Source organism: Mus caroli, unplaced genomic scaffold, assembly GCF_978045245.1.
Source record: "Mus caroli unplaced genomic scaffold, Mus_caroli_1 scaffold_8, whole genome shotgun sequence".
In the NCBI taxonomy this organism is placed as follows: domain Eukaryota; kingdom Metazoa; phylum Chordata; class Mammalia; order Rodentia; family Muridae; genus Mus; species Mus caroli.
Window position 1 is genome coordinate 102,685,411 of NW_028227263.1, and position 16,208 is coordinate 102,701,618.

Genomic DNA, 16,208 nt, shown 5'->3' on the forward strand with positions numbered 1-16,208 from the left:
AGACTTGCAGATGGAGGCTGTGACATCACCACCGGAGGAGGGACAGCCCTTGATCCCCACAACCCAGGGTCTTCCTTCAAGCTCCGCCTTTATGTCCGACCCAAGGGCCTTGGAATCCCCAGGGAGAGGGTAGGACACACAAGGTCCGTAGGATGGTGACTTCTTTCCTTAGAACAAGGACTGGAAAACCCTTTACCGATGTAATCCCCACTGCCACCTGTCGCTGTCATCGCGACCGGTCGCCTCCCACGCTTGTTGTGGCTGTGGCCGCCTCCAGCGGGACGCTAACAGGGAGAGAACTACAAAATCCGTGATGCTCCGCGGTGTGCGGATCTTTGACTACAGGCAATGGGGGGCCAGAGGCTTCATGGGGATTGTTGTTCCCTCTCTCGCACCCTGCAAAATGGGATGCTCTCTTCCCTCCCCTTTCTTCCTTAACTCCAGAGGTCAAACATTCATTTTCCCTCCCCGAAAGTTACCCAAATGGTATATCCTTACATGGAAAGTTGATTTTTTTAAAATTTGTTTAATTGGAAAGAAGCATAGCTGCTGTGGCCGGGTGAGCTTGTACCCTAACCAGGGCGTCTTCTGAAGAACTGCGCCTGCGTAGCCCTTCTTTCTGCTTGGTCTGTTGCACGAGACTGAGCACGCGCCAGTCCCACGCGCGGGCCGACGTTTTTGTCCCCACGGTCAAAGACAGCCACATAGGGCCCCAAAAAGACGTCCCCGAGGATCCAGAGGGGTCCCGCAGGCTTGGGGATATCCAAGGCTTGGAAGCCCAACAGGCAGAGGCCAACATCGCTCTGAAGAATCTGCAAGATGACAACACAGGACACTGTGTATCATGGGCCTCCGGGTTTGATCATCCCATCTACACCCAGAAGAGGACAAGGAATATTTCTAGCTGGGCATGATGCCATCAGCCAGTGATGCCAGTGCTCCAGAGACAAAGGCAGGAGGGTGGGGAGTTCAAGGCCAGCCAAGGCTATACAGGTAAACTCCATTTAAAAGGAAGGAAGAAATGAAATGAAATGAAATGAAATGAAATGAAATGAAATGAAATGAAAGAGAAGTTATGAAATGGCTCAGCCGGTAAAGGTGCTTGCTGCTAAGTCTGCCGATCTGAGTTCAATCCTCAGACCTGCTCGTAGTAAGAGAAAAGTTAGTTCCTTTAAATTGTCTTCTGACTTCTATACATGTGTTGTAGTCAAGGGCAGGCTCACACGCAAAATAAATTTTAAAAAAATTGAAAGGAAGAATAGAAAAGGGAAAACAAGGTCCAGGCTGAGTGCTGGCACGCCTTTGATCCCAGCCCTTGAGAAACAGAGGCAGGAGGATCTCTGAGTTTGAGGCCAACCTGGTCTATATTAACAATTCTAGGCCTGCCAGAGCTCCACAGTGAAAGTTTGTCTAAGAGCAGAGTTCCTGTGTTGGATACCTGGGCCTGGTGCGTCAGAGCCCCAGCTTCACCCTCTCAAGCTCAGTTGTTGGTACTCTGAAGTCACTATGGCTGCCACCTTACCTTGATGACATAGTCCTGGCCTGTGAGGTTAAACCAGACTCCACCAAGGCGGAAGGAGACAGAGGGAAGCTTTGGTGTCTTGGAACACTGAATGAGGTACTGTGGAAGAAGAGGAACAGTAAAGGGAGGCAGGTGGCTCTTGCTCTCCTCAAGTGGCTTCCTAGTGCCCTGGAGTACAGCTTATATTGATTGGGCAGTCAGGTATTTAGAGTCTCCTGTAGGCTTCTGCTATGAAGTCCAGTTCTACATGTTTCTCCCCTACCCACCTGGAAAGCATGTTGGCTTCCTTCTACTGCCTTCTGCCCTATCACTCAGACCTCCAGACCCACCTGTCCTCTTTCTTAACTTCCTAGTTACCTGCTTCTGTCCCTTACGCAGCAGCTTCCCACCAGTCTACCACCAAATTCCCAAGATCCTCCAGCAGACCCATCAGCACCAAGAGTAGTCCTCACCTGCCCATTCAGGAAGGGATATCCCCCAATGGCTTTATTCAAGGCCCGGATCTCCTCACTAGGTCCTGTGATGAGGGATGTGCCTGTGTCTAGGATGACACTGCAGCCCAGGGCACAGAGACTCAGCTCTGTGCCAACCTTCACACTGTGAGGGAAGGATAGGGCAGGAGCTGTCATCAGAGGCAGGGCCTGGGTGTCCAGACCCTCAGCTCAAACCCCATGATGCCAGCTAGGCTCCTCACCTCTCCATGTGGACCTGCCAGTAGGCGGGGATGGTGACTGGTATGAAGGTGAGGGGAGGTACGTAGTGAGCAGGGTCTGAGCCCCCTAGGACCAGCTCTCCCCCATCAGACCCTTCAGAGTCCCTGCAGAAGCAAAGTGTAGTTAGGAGGTGTTTCATCTGTTGATTTCTGAGGTGGTCAGGGATGGGACTTCCTCCAGTTGGCTTCTAGATGGGTGTGCTGGCTAGTTTTATGTTAACTTGATACCAGCTAGAGTCGTGCTCGCTTCGGCAGCACATATACTAAAATTGGAACGATACCGGCTAGAGTCACTGAAGATTAGGGAACCTCAATTGACAAAATAACTCAATAAAAGATCAAGCTATTAGCAAGCCTGTAGGGCATTTTCTTAATTAGTGATTGATGTGGGAGGGCCATCCTATTGTGGGTGGGGCCTCCCCTGGGCAGGTGGTTCTGGGTTCTAGAAGAATGTCGGCTGAGCAAGTCATGAGAGAAAGCCAGTCAGCAGCTCTGCTCCATGACCTCTGTTTCTGCCTCTGGGTTCATGCCTGTGGTGGTTTGAAAGAAAATGTCCCCATAGGGAGTGGCACTACTATGAGGCCTTGTTGGAGGAAGTGTGTCACTGGGGGGCGGGTCTCTGACACTCTAGCCAAGTCCAGTGGCTCACTGTCATTTCCTGCTGGCTTCGGATCAAGATGTAGAACTCTCAGCTCCTTCTCCAGCACCATGTCTGTCTGCAGGCAGCCATGCTTCCTGCCACGACAATGATGGACTGACCTCTGGAACTGTAAGCCGGCTCTATGCAGTGTTTTCCTTAATTAAAGAGTTGTTTTGGAGTCGGGCAGTGGTGGCGCACGCCTTGAATCCCACACTTGGGAGGCAGAGGCAGGCGGATTTCTGAGTTCGAGGCCAGCCTGGTCTACAGAGTGAGTTCCAGAACGGCCAGGGCTACACAGAGAAACCCTGTCTTGAAAAACCAAAAATAAATAAATAAACAAATAAATAAATAAGAGTTGTCTTGGTTATGGTGTTGCTTCATAGCAATAGAACCCTTAACTAAGACAGTGCTGTTTGAGTTCCTCTCCTTACTTCCTTCACTAATGACCAGTGATTTAAAAGCATAAGCCAGGGCTGGAGAGATGGCTCAATGGTTAAGAGCACTGACTGCTCTACCAGAGGTCCTGAGTTCATATTCCCAGCAGCCTCATGGTGGCTCACAACCATCTGTAATGGGATCCGACGCCCTCTTCTGGTGTGCATGAAGACAGAAGCATAAGCCAAACAAACCCTTTCTTCTCCAGCTTGTCTTTGATCACAGTGTTTTACCATGGCAATAGTAACTCTAACCGAGACAGGCGGGTAGGGGAGTGCAAGCAGGTCCTAGATATGGGGACTGGAAGCAAGACAAAGATGGCATTGAACTCCTGATCCTGCTTCCACCTGCCAAGTGCTGGGCTGCCAGGCATGTGTGATCTGAGAAGGGCCTTTTGAGTATAAGGCTGTGCCTACTAAAAGCTGGTGAGTAATGGCTGACCCTAGCTCTAGGCTGAGCTCTCCAGTGAAGTGCGAGATCTCTTTGGGGTGAAGAAGGAGTCCTTAAGTGCAGTACTTGTCAAATGGGCGTGGAATTTCCTGTTTGATTTCAAAATTGGGGGCATTGTGAACCCACGGTGAGCATTGATGGTATGTCCTGAGTTGCCACTTAGGTTGTGAGGGTTTTTTGTTTTTTTTTTCTCTCTTCTCATTTTTCTATATTGGGTAAGCACTTTCCTGAATGCAGGTAGAAGCTCTTGTGTTGGGAGACTGACTTCCTTCAAGGACCACTGGACTTCCTGTGTTGATAAATGAAAACTTCCTGAAGGAGATTTCTTGGGGGTATTGTTGTGATTGTGTGCCAAGCCGAACAACCAACATCTTGGGAGTTTAGCTGTGCTCTGTCGCAAAAGTTCGTCCCAGCTGGCCTTGATGACTGTTTACCCCCATCATGGAGGGCTAAGGGGGGCATGGGATCCTCACCTGAGTACACAGCTGCTCCCACCTAGGCAACGCTGCTTCAACTGCTAGTGACCTGGGAGAGGTGCTAGAGTGTACAGGCCAGGGGAGACTGAGGGAAGCTCCATCCTTGGAGCTACCGGGAATCCCTCATCTCTCTGGGTGAAGGCTTTTCAGGGACAGCCTTTGAGGTGGAGGAGCACACACACCACTGTGAGCAAGGCCTCGCCTATTCTCTGGAAGGAAGCATAGTAAACTGATTGGTTCCCCAGAGTAAACTGTGGTAGAAGGGTGCCTAGGTATTGGGACACCTTAGGAGGACGACGGTAGATGCCCCTTAAGGGATTTTAGCCATATTTGCACTCCCAGGTATGGAGGTGACTCCCACACAATACCTGTTGAGGTAAAAGGAGAAGACGGCTTTCTCCAGCAGCCCTTGCTCCACCATCGCGTCCAGCGGAGGCTGAACTCCGCCCACAGCCAGAGTGGGGAAGCCGAGGCCCAGGATCCCATCAAAGTGGGCTAAAGCAAAGATCAGGCTGGGCTCCCACAGAGCCTCTCCAAATATCACAGAAGCATCGTGGATCCCCCCGATCTAGGGATAAATTGATGTGGGAACAGTTAGTTCTAGAAACACATTACTCTTCTCACGGCTGAGATCCTGCTTGGGACCATTGGGAAAGGAGTCTAAATGGTCGACATCCCGTTTCTTCCTAAAAAGCCACACACATTTGCTCAGGAGGTTCCACCCCATCATCCAGGCAGCCCCACTTCTGAGGAGGCAATGCTTATCAGCCGCAAAGGAAGCCTCTTATCTTTTTTTTTTTTTTAGAAGTCCCACCCTCTTTCTCAAGAGGCCCCGCCCTTTCACAAGAAGCCCCGTCCTCTTGCTAAGGAGACCCTGTCTCTTTGCTAGAGACATTACCTCTTTTCCCAGCAGACCCTACCTCTTTCTAAGAAGATCCATCCCTTGCCCAGGAGACTCCCACCACCATGACTCCTCACTCCCAACCCCACCCCCACCCCACCCCCCACCCACCTCTTCTCAAGCATCTCCTCCCTGTCTCCTATCAGGGCCTGCCTCCTCAAGCCCCTCCCTGAACCAGATGGCGGTGGAGTCTTGAGTTGCTGAAGTCACCCACAGTCAGATTGTCCTGGCTCAGGATTCCGCTCAGCCTCCCGGTCCCATACTGAATGGCAAACTTGGTCATATTGGGCCTAAAGGAGCTGGAGGCCTTGGGATTAAAGCGATGGTGAAACCCTAATTCAAGAGATGAGATGAGTGTCAGTCAGGGCATGGGAGACTCAGCACCTATGAGGACAGCCTAGGGAGCATGAGGTCAAGTCCCTTGTCTTCTCCCATCCCGACCCTTTGGCCTTCTTCCTCAGGGAAACTCACAGCATGCCAAACTGAAGAAATGACATCTCGTGGACGGAACCCACAAATTGGAAGACCCCGTGTCAAAGACGACGGTGAAATTCTGAGGAGGCGTTCCCAAACCAATATATCCAAAATACTGGGTCTGGTGGCACAAGAGAACACAGGGTAAACGAAGAGCTGGTTAGTCTGCCGCAAGGGTGAAAACGGGGACGCCGAGACTCACGTTCATGAACTTGGAGAGAGGGACAAAGGAGGGGTTGCCACCAGAGGTGGAGGTCCTAGAAAGCTCTGCTAGCTGTTCCCATCCATTCAGTGGGTTTAAGATCCTGTGTCCAAGGTGGATTCGTTGAAGAGGGACACTAGATAGAGAAAGAGACAATTTGAACAGTGACAAACCAATGCATCCAGGAGACCCTCGTGTGACAGATGCCCTCCTTAGGACCTGAAGGTAATGATCCCCGAGGTCCTGTAGGAGCAGTCATCCACAGCAGCTCCGTAATGACCAGGAAGTGCTGCTGAGGGCGGCTGCACAGTCCTACAGAAGAAAGGATCGGTGTACAGGCTCAAAGACCTGCCAGGATCCACATACCTTACGGTAAGCTATTCTCCAGGAAGCAGCATTTCCTGTGGGGTCCAAAGATTCGCCCCCCAACCCCCCAACCCCCACCCCCATCCCTCCGCTGCAGCAAAGTTGATGGGAAGGGAAGCTGGAAAGATGGTTCAGTGAGTGGTTAAGGACACTTGAGGATCCAGCAGAAAACCTGAGATCTGTTCCCAACACCCATACTGGGTGGTTCACAACCACCCGTTCCTCCAGCTTCAAGAGATGCAACACCCACTTCTGTCCTCCCGCAGCGTTGAGCTCACCTCAGATACCCACACACAGATGCACACATAAGCATATCATTAAAAAAGAATGATTAAAAGTATATATAAAAGATGTGCCAGAGTGGGGTGATACCTAGGGGTGGGGGGACCTCCCTCTTCTCAAAGAAGATGGGAAGGAAGGAATGAGGGGAACTTGAAGGAGAGAGGGGCAGATATTGGGATGTAAAGTGAATAAATAATTAGTGAAAAAAAATATATATATAATATTATAGGCCAGGCAGTGATGGCACATACAATTTTAATCCCAGGAGGCAGAGGCCAGATATGTCTACAGAGCAAGTTCAAGAACTACTAAGGCTACACAGAGAAACCCTGTCTCAAACAAACAAACAAACAAACCAAAAAAAAAGTATGTATAAAATATCAAAAATAAATACATAAAATATTTAAATTATACAGTATATATGTATTTATGTACATATATGTTAATTACATTAACTATGTTAACATTTTTTTGAGGTTTAAAAAATGTATTTTATGTGTGTGGCTGTTTTGTCTGCATGTATATCTGTGCACTGTGTACATGTATGGAGCCAGCAGAGGCCAGAAGAAGGTGTCAGATCGACTCCTTAAAACTGAACTTTCAGACCGCTGTGAGCGCTGGGGATCAAAGCTGAGCCCTCTGAGAGAGGAGCCAGTGCTCTTAACCACTGGGCCATGTCTCTCCGGCCCTGCTCCGACAGTTCTTTACATGGGCCCTGTGGAGGGGAGGGAGGACCAAAAGCTTACTGTTGCAATGTGAATTCTTAGGGGCTTCAAGCCTGATGGTGGGACCCATGCTTGGGGGAGGGGGATATAAATGCCAGAGCCTAACCTCACCTTTATAGTACACCATGGCAACACTCAAGCAGGCATACCGACGAGATGCATGGTGGAAGGACAGAACTGATTTCTGCAAGTTGTCCTTAGACCCCTCCACATGGGCAATAAATAAATATAATAAAAGGTAAAATTGTAAAAGTCTCTGCGTCATGCAAAATTCACATGCCAAAAAAAAAAAAACTAAATAAAAGTTGGTGTGTGTAGGTGGTCTTATTTGTTTGTTTGTTTTGAGACCGAGTCTCACTAAGTAGCCCTGGCTATCCTGAACTTCACTCTGTAGACCAGGCTGACCCTGAATTCACAGAGATCCTCCTGCCTCTGCCTACTGACTGTTGGAATTAAAGGTGTGTGCCACCACTGCTTGGCTGAATTTAGTTTTGTTTTGTTTTTTTAAGATACTTTAAAAAAAAATAAGGGCTGGTGAGATGGCTCAGTGGGTAAGAGCACCCGACTGCTCTTCCGAAGGTCCAGAGTTCAAATCCCAGCAACCATATGGTGGCTCACAACCATCCTTAATGAGATCTGATGCCCTCTTCTGATGTGTTTGAAGACAGCTACAGTGTACTTACATATAATAAATAAATAAATCTTTAAAAAAATAAATAAAAATAAAAAGAGATCTTAAGAAATGGCTTGGAGGTAGAGCCCCTGCCTAGAATCCCCCAGTGTGGGGCTGGGGCATAATTCAGTGTTAGAGTAACATGTATAGGAGTGTGGGTTTGGTCTTCAGTACCACAAAGGCAGGACAAAAAGAAGGCAACAAGAGAGTAGCCAAGTATCTCGTGAAGGCTTCCCCTGTCCTCAGCCTCTAATCCACATACAATCGTGATCCAAAAGGATTTCCATGAGTTCCAAACCACCCTGGCCTGCAGAATAAAACTATTGTTAATATATGGTTGGAGAGGGGGTTGGAGAGACCGCTCAGAGATTAAGAGTCCTCTTCCAGAGGTCCTGAGTTCAATTCCCAGCAACCACAAGGTGGCTTGTAACCATCTATAATGAGATCTGGTGCCCTCTTCTGGTCTGCAGGCATATATACAGGCAAGCCACCATATACATAATAAATAAATAATTAAAAAAAAAAAAAGATATGGTTAGAGAGACGGCTCAGCTCTCAAGAACGTTATTGCTCTTCCAGAAGACCTGGGTTTGATTCCCAGCACCCGCATGGTAGCTCACAAGCATCTGTAATTCCAGTTTTAGGGGATCCAATGTCCTCTTCTAGCCTCTGTAGGTACCAAGCATGTATATATACATGTATATATGCAGTGCCTATATATAAATGCATGCATGTGCTGGCTAGTTTTTATGTCAACTTGACAAAACTGGAGTCATTTTGGAAGAGGGGACATCAATTGAGTCATTGTGCCCTCACCAGATTGTCCCATGGGCAGGCCTATGGTGCATTCTCTCTCTCTCTCTCTCTCTCTTTTTAGATGTTCACTGCAGGCAATGCTACCCCAGGGCAGGTGATCCTGGGTTGTATAAGGAAACAGTTGAGCGTACCAAGGGGAGCAAGCAGGGATCCTTGATGGTTTTTGCTTCATTTCCTGCCTTGACTTCCCTGGGTGATGCGTACCTCAGAGTTGTAAACTGAAGTAAACCACTCCCTCCTCAAGCTTCTCTTTTGGGCATGGTGTTTTATCACAGCAACAGAAACCCCAACTAAGCTACGAACTTGTGCCAGGTCCATGGGTGTTGCTGTGGCAGACCTGGTGTGTGGTCTTGGTGGCGAGGATTGTGGTGGCATTGCACTTTGGGCTGAAAAAGTGCTTAAGAACACAGAGCTTGGTTCTGCAGGAACCAGGACGCTCAGCGCGCCGAGAGCAGCGCAGACTATGGAGGCCTTGCTTGTGAGCTTCCAACATGGAGTTTAAAAATGCCTTAAAGGGCTGGAGAGATGCCTGAGTGGCTAAGAGCACTGGCTCCTCCTCCTGAGGTCCTGAAATCAATTCCCAGCAGCCACGTGGTGGCTCCCAACCATCTGTAATGGGATCTGGTGCCTCTTCTGGCATGCAGGTACACATGCAGATAGAACACTTAATACATAAAATAATAATGATAATGATAATTCTTTTTTAAAAAGAGAATGCCTTAAAAACTCTATCAAGGCAACGTATGTGATCTTTTTAAATGAAGAACTACCGAAGTGAAACTTTGCTGGGACAACTGATCCTGGTTAGCTGGAGCTGAGAAATTAGCACTAATTAAAAAGAGATCAGGGTCTGGGCATGGTGGCACACACCTGTAATCACATCAGGGATCGAGTGTCAGGTGGGCTTGGTCTACACAGAGTTCCAGGCTAGCCAGGACTACACAGTGAGACTCTGATGAAGGAGAAGAAGGGGAGGAGGAGAAAGAGGAGAAGGAACCAGAATCATTGAGGTGAAATCTTCTGGGAAGAGTTTCCTCGGGTTCAACACACAGATGCTATGCTTGAGAGGGTGCTGGGGCTGTTGTTGGCAACCACACTCGGCAGTGGGTAAGAGTTTCCAAGGTGCTGCTGGTTCTAAAGGCATGAAGGGGTCATAGAGAGCAGCTGAGGCTTGGCACTGTGGTGCCCAGGAGAAGCTATTGGTGAAGATGTAGCCAGTTGCAGAGACCCTGCATTTTGAAGATGCTAAGACCATGGATGACCACCAGGGGCAGCAGCAGCTGTGGAGTGGAGCCTGCCTGAGCCTCAGAGATGAGCTACGAGTGCCGGGACACACCCTCCGGAGCTTAGATGTCTGTCTGACATCTGACCCGGAGTTTAGCACTATTAATTTGGTTGTGCTTTGCCTTCCTTGGGGCTGTGCCCTGTCTCTTCCCTCTTGGAATGGGAAAGTCCTTGCTCTGGTTTTACAGGTGCCCATGGTTAAGACTTTGAACTTTTTAAGAGACTTTGGAATTTTAGAGAGAGATGAATATTTTAGAGAAGCTTGAACTTTGATCTTTTTAAAAAAGATTTTATATATATATATATATATATATATATATATATATATATATATATGATGAGTACACTGTAGCTGTCTTCAGAGACACCAGAAGAAGGTATCAGATCCCATTACAGATGTTTGTGCCCCAAATAAATAAACCTTAAAGTGAAAAGAAAAAGTTTAAAAAAATTTTTTTTTTTTAAAGATCAGGGGCTGGAGAGATGGCTCAGCGGTTAAGAGCACTAACTGCTCTTCCAGAGGTCCTGAGTTCAATTCATACCTTAAATAAATAAATAAATAGAAATCCCGAGGCAAGGCAAAATACTCAATACATTTTTTTTCCAGTTTAAAAAACAAAAATCCTAGCCAGGTGTGGTGGCCCATGCCTTTAATCCCAGCACTTGGGAGGCAGAGGCAGGTGGATTTTTGAGTTCGAGGTCATCCTGGTCTACAGAGTGAGTTCCAGGACAGCCAGGGCTATACAGAGAAACCTTGTCTCGAAAAAACAAACCAACCCCCCCCCCAAAAAAACAACAACAACAACAAAAAAATCCAAAACCACCAGCAGCCAAAACCAGCTCATAGGGGAGAGAGATGGAGGGAGGGACTCTATGAGGGTGCAACAGGAAGTGGCAACAGTAATCGAGATGTAAAATGAATAGTAAATTATATAATAAATTAGTGGGGATGAGCACTCATTTACATGGCAGGAAAGCAGTAAAAGCCGTGTGCAGATGGACGGGTGCGGCTTCTTCAGACTCCACTGCAACGGCTGCTTGAGGGTTTGTTGAACTTGCCTTGAGCTGAGTGTTTACCAAGCCCTGACCTAGAGGCTGGCTCAGATGTTATCCTCCTGGCTCTCTCTCCTGGGGGATGGAGTGTGTTGGGGTGTAGCATGTCCAGGAATGACCTGGGTATCCTATATCTACTGCTCTTGGCATGGACCTGGAAGTCCATGTGGTATGGTGGGTTCAAAATTCAGCTTAAAAGGGGCTTGGGGTTGTGACTCAATTGATAGCATTCACCTATCAGGAAACTCTGGCTTCCACATAAGTCAGGCATGGTAGTAGGCACCTATAATGGTTGGCACGGGATAACCAGAGGCTCATTCTTAGCTATATATCCAGTTTATGGTTAGCCTGGACTACATGAGTTAAAAGAGAGGGGGTGGAAGGGAGGGGAAGGGAGTGGAGGGGAGGGGAGAGGAGAGGAGAGGAGAGGAGGGGAGGGGAGGGAAGGGGAGGGGAGGGGAGGGGAGGGGAGGAGAGGAGAGGAGGGGGGGAGGGGAGGGGAGGAGAGGAGAGGAGGGGGGAGGGGAGGGGAGGAGAGGAGAGGAGGGGGAGGGGAGGGGAGGGGAGGGGGGAGGAGAGGAGAGGAGGGGAGGGGAGGGGAGGGGAGGGGAGGGGAGGGGAGAGGGGAGGGGGGAGGAGGGGGGAGGAGAGAAGAGAAGAGAAAGAAAAAGAAAAGAAAGGAAAACAGGAAAATCAGCAGTACTAGTAAGATGGCCCAAAGTACAAGTCTGATGACCTGAGTTTAGTCCTAGGATTCATAATGCAGAAGGGGAGAACGATCCCTGAAAGTTGTCCCCTGACTTCCACTCATGGCTGTGTTAGCACACGAACCCCACAACACAATAAATAAGTAGATTTAAAACAAACAAACAAACAAAACAGCACCCTCTGGCCACTGCTCAACCCTAACACCCCAGCCCAGGCCTGAGACTCAGCCTGAAGAGGCCCCCCGGCATGCCTCGAGCGTGGTGGCAGCAGGAAATGCTTTCTGGAAGGGCGGGAGCCCCGTCAAGAGTTGGGAGATGCTAAAGGAAAAGAAGGGAGACATTTCAAGAAGAATCAGAGACAAGGCATTGGGGTAACTCACAAGGAGGCCTCCTTGGAACAGGCATGTTCAGAGGCTGAGAATCTGGGGATATTGCAGTTTCCAGACCACAGAGATGGGCCTCCAAGAAAGAGGGGGAAAGTCAGGAGGCTTGAGCCTCAAAGCCAGATCACTAGGCCTCGCGTCCCGGGAACCTTCTCACGGAATCATAGAATGTATCCTGGCTGGATAAGGAGTGGTCTTTAATCCTGGGCTTCAGAACCAGAGATGTTTTACTTGAATGGAGGCCGTGGTGTCTACTAGACAAATGCTCTCTCACTGGGACACATGCCCAGCTTTGGTTTCTGCAGACAGTGTCCCCATACCCTTGAACTCAGCCTTTCTCCCTCAGCCTCCCTGAATGCTTAGCCAAAAGCAAATGTTGGACTTAATTCAGTGGTGAACGCCTTAAAATCTCAGCACTTGGGAGACAGAGGCAGGATTATCTCTCTGAGGTCAAGGCCAGCCTGGTCTACATAGTGAGTTCCAGTACAGCCAGGGCTACATAAGGAGACAGTATGTTTTTTAAAAATTGTGGGGCTGTAGCCGTGTCTAGGGATATGGCTCAGTGGGTAGAGCACTTACATAGCACAAATTTCAAGGCTCTCTTGGGGAATTCCAGCATTTGGGAGGTGGAAGCAGTAGAACTTGGAGTTTAAGGTGATTCTTTGATATGCAGGGAGTTTGAGGCTAGCCTGGGCTACACAAGACCAAGTCTGGACAAAGCCAAAAAATAAACAACCAAAAAGTGTGGGGGTCTTAGGACGTGAAGGGACCCTGGCCAGCTTGAGTGCAGCGAGCGTGGCTCTGGCAGGCTGAGCTTTTCTCTCCCATGCCTTCTGCTTTGCTAAAAACCATTCTGTGGCCACTTCCTCTTCTCAAGGCTGATTACCAAGGTTCAGCTATCAAAGTATTGAAGTCCAGCAAAAAAAAAAAAAAAAAGCCCCCTTTGGGAAACATGGGGTTTTCTCTTGCATCGTTATAAACCTCCATTTGCCTATGGGCCACATCTGTGTCCTCACTATTCAGAGGCAATCCTTTATTCCACACCAGGACAAACACCTTCCTCTCCTCCCTCTCCCTTGCTTCCTTCCCCTTCTCCCTATCCTCTATCTCTTGTCTTTATCTCTCATTTCCCGCGCTCCATTCGTCTGTCACAAATAAATCTCCTTTGTGCTGAGAACTTGGTCTGGGGCGGGGGGTGGGTGGGGGTGTCCTGAGCCTTTACTTCTTCTAACAGGAGGTATTATGCTGAATTTCTCAGGGTGCAAACCCCAGTTTGAGAGTTGGGGACCCAGGCCTTTAAGATGGCTCAGAGGGTAAGGAAGCTTGCAGCTAGATTCACATTCACAAAACTCTCTCTCTCTCTCTCTCTCTCTCTCTCTCTCTCTCTCTCTTTCTCTCTGTGTGTGTGTCTCTTTCTGTCTCTCTCTGTCTCTGTGTGTCTCTGTCTCTCTTACACACACACACACACACACACACACAGACACGAGCAAGTAAAATCTGGGGACCCTGAAAAAAATTGGATTCTTGGGCACCAAGGCCAGCCTCAGTTTTAAAGGACAAGCGGTGGGAATCTGTCAGGAGTGAGAGTAGGGGGGTCCCCATACCGGATCAGTTTGGCCTCCTTAGGCTCCGAATTCCCCAGCAGCAGGCACAGCAGCAGCAGCAGTGGTGGCGACATCTCTGGGGACTAGAGCTGGGCCAAGATGTCCTGTGGCCTGTTTCTTCCCCTTGAGACTCCACCCTGTTCACGCCCCACCACCTACTGGAACATAGAAGTGACGTGTGTGTGTGTGTGTGTGTGTGTGTGTGTGTGTGTGTGAAGTCCTTCAGTAGCAGGGGCCAGAACCAGGTTGTTTAAGGTATGTGCTGAGTGTGTGTGCTGAGGTTCACTGGTTCCTGGCTTGTACCTTTGAGAGCGTGGGGAAGGAGACCAGCTCCCACCCCTTTCCTGCCCCTCTATGGATTTTACTTTTGACTTTCAGTTCACTTTTCTGAGACTCATTAACCACAACTTTTTTTCTGAGCAAGAGGAAGGAACAGGAAAGGTCTGGGGGGGGGGGGAGCGTCTGGGAGGGGACACTCAGTTACAATAGAGGTGTGCTGTCCTTCCTATGTGGGTGGCTCCGTCAGCTCCTCAGGATGCCCACTCTTTCTTCCCTTGCCTGGTTTTTAGGGAGAAGGGGCTCCTCTCCCTTTACACAGTTTAATTGGTTAGTTCATTTGTGTGTGCATCCACATGCCACAGCAGGAATTCAAAGGACAAAGGACAACTTGCAGGGGTCAGGTCTCTCCTTTTTGCCGGTGGGTCTCAGGAGTCCAACACAGGTCAGCAGGCTTGGCCGCCAGTGTCTTCATCTGTGGAGCCATCTCCCTGGCCTTCCTTTTCTTTTGAAACAAGATCTCATGACTTTACTGGGCTCAAGTGATCCTCTTGCCTTAGGCGCTAGAACAATGGTTCTCAACCTGTGGGTCATGACCCCTTTGGGGGCCATATGCCAGATATCCTGCATATCAGATATTGCATTACGAATCATAACAGTGGCAAAACTACAGTGACCAAGTAGCAACAGCATAGTTTCGTGGCTGGTGGTCACCCCAACATGAGGAACTGGACCCTGTAGGGCTGCCGCACTGGAAAGGCTGAGAAGCACTGCCTAGAGTTGTGGACTGAAGGCATTCAGCAGGGCTGGGAGATGCCAGAAGCACCTTCAACGTAAGTATTAGGACCTGAGTTCCAACTCCCACACTCACATAAGGAGCTGGCCTGTGCCGTGTGTGGCAGTCCTGGCACTGGGGATGCAGCTAGATCTACCCCGGGGGCTTGCTGCTCAGCCAGACTAGCCAATCAACGAGCCACAGGTTTAGTGAGGGAGTCTGACTCAAAAGCACAGTGAAGAGTGATAGAGGAGATACCTGACACAGCCCCCAGGCCTCCAGATGCACATGCACGGGAGAGCTGCCTAGCACAGTACTACATGCCTGTGATCTCAGCAACTGAGATCAGGCAGAGGCAAGAGGATCAAGAGCTCAAGGGCATCTTTGGCTAAGTTTGAGATAGCCTGGGCTACACGAAAACTGTCTCAAAAGAAAACTGAAACTCTGCCCCCTCACCACCTGCGGCAGGCAGGAAAAAGAGCTGGCCCTGCCCTCATCGACTGCAGCACTCCAGAGATCAGCCCCTGCACCTCACCTGGGCAACACAATAAAGCTGGCCCTGCTGGCATGGCCAAGGGTGAGCTTGTCCCTGAGCGCCTGAGAGCAGGAGAGCTGACTCTATCCCTTGGTGGCTGTAGCATTGGGTGAGCTAGCTAGGCCAGTGCTGGAGAGCTCACCATGGTGGTGTGGGAACAGGAGAGCTGTCAGACTGACCAGCTCAGCTACCATGCAGACCCAGATCCAGGGCTTGGAGTTGGCCCACCCTAACATCTACCTCATCTGTGAACTGCTGGAGCCAAGAAGGGGCCCATCCTGCAGATCCAAAGCTGAAGGATCTGGATATCTGAGGAGTCCTGGTGCGGTTTCAACATTGATAGTGTAGCAGAAGCCAGAGGCCTCAAACAGACTAATGATCACTGCAGTGAACATTTACAAGCAAACTTGCAAGTGTGAACAAGCAGGAGACTGAATGACACATGGGACACATGGGACACACTACAGCTTCCACAATAGGATTTTTTTTTTCCTTTTGGAGGGGGAGGTTTGCAAGGGCAGAGGCAGTTAGTGGGATTGGGGGTTCATGATGTGAAATTTACAGAAATAAATAAAAAGTTAAAAGAAATAAGAAGAAGATTGGGCTTGGAGGCAAATGCTTATAATTCTACAAATTGGAAGCCTGAGGGAGTAGAATCAGGAGTTCAAGGCCTCTGTGAGAAAAGAGAGAGAAAGACAAAGACAAAGAGGGAGGAGGAGGAGAAGCAAGGGATGAATAGGAAGGAAGGGAGTCAGACTTAGGGCCACAGCCCTGTGGTACCTGAGAGGCTGAGGCAGGAGGATGGTAAGTTCAAGGTTAGCCTTGGCGACTTACTGAGAAATTTAAAAGTGAGAGGAGCCAAGTGTTGTAGCTATTCTTGGCTACTTTGTGGGTTCTTCTCCGTCCCACTCTTTATC

The 16,208-nt window shown here is 49.2% G+C and overlaps 1 protein-coding gene across 1 annotated transcript; it reads right to left on the reverse strand.

Annotated features, from left to right (window-relative positions):
• Positions 1-456: 456 nt before the first annotated feature.
• Napsa (napsin A aspartic peptidase) lies at positions 457-13,970 on the reverse strand. Its single transcript, XM_021168415.3, has 9 exons — positions 13,706-13,970; positions 5,813-5,948; positions 5,608-5,731; positions 5,351-5,469; positions 4,604-4,803; positions 2,217-2,339; positions 1,975-2,119; positions 1,523-1,621; positions 457-812 (listed from the first exon to the last, which is right to left on the reverse strand). The coding sequence occupies exons 1-9, from the start codon at positions 13,777-13,779 to the stop codon at positions 573-575; spliced, it is 1,260 nt and encodes a 419-aa protein (XP_021024074.1). The 5' UTR covers positions 13,780-13,970; the 3' UTR covers positions 457-572.
• Between the last annotated feature and the right edge of the window lie 2,238 nt (positions 13,971-16,208).

Coding starts and splice junctions, on each gene's coding strand:
- Napsa (XM_021168415.3), bottom strand. CDS start 13,779: ATGTCGCCACCACTGCTGCTGCTGCTGTGCCTGCTGCTGGGGAATTCG. Junction 5,470..5,607: donor TTTCTTCAGTTTGGCATGCT/GTGAGTTTCCCT, acceptor CTCTTGAATTAG/GGTTTCACCATCGCTTTAAT. Junction 4,804..5,350: donor TGAGCCAGGACAATCTGACT/GTGGGTGACTTC, acceptor ATTTATCCCTAG/ATCGGGGGGATCCACGATGC.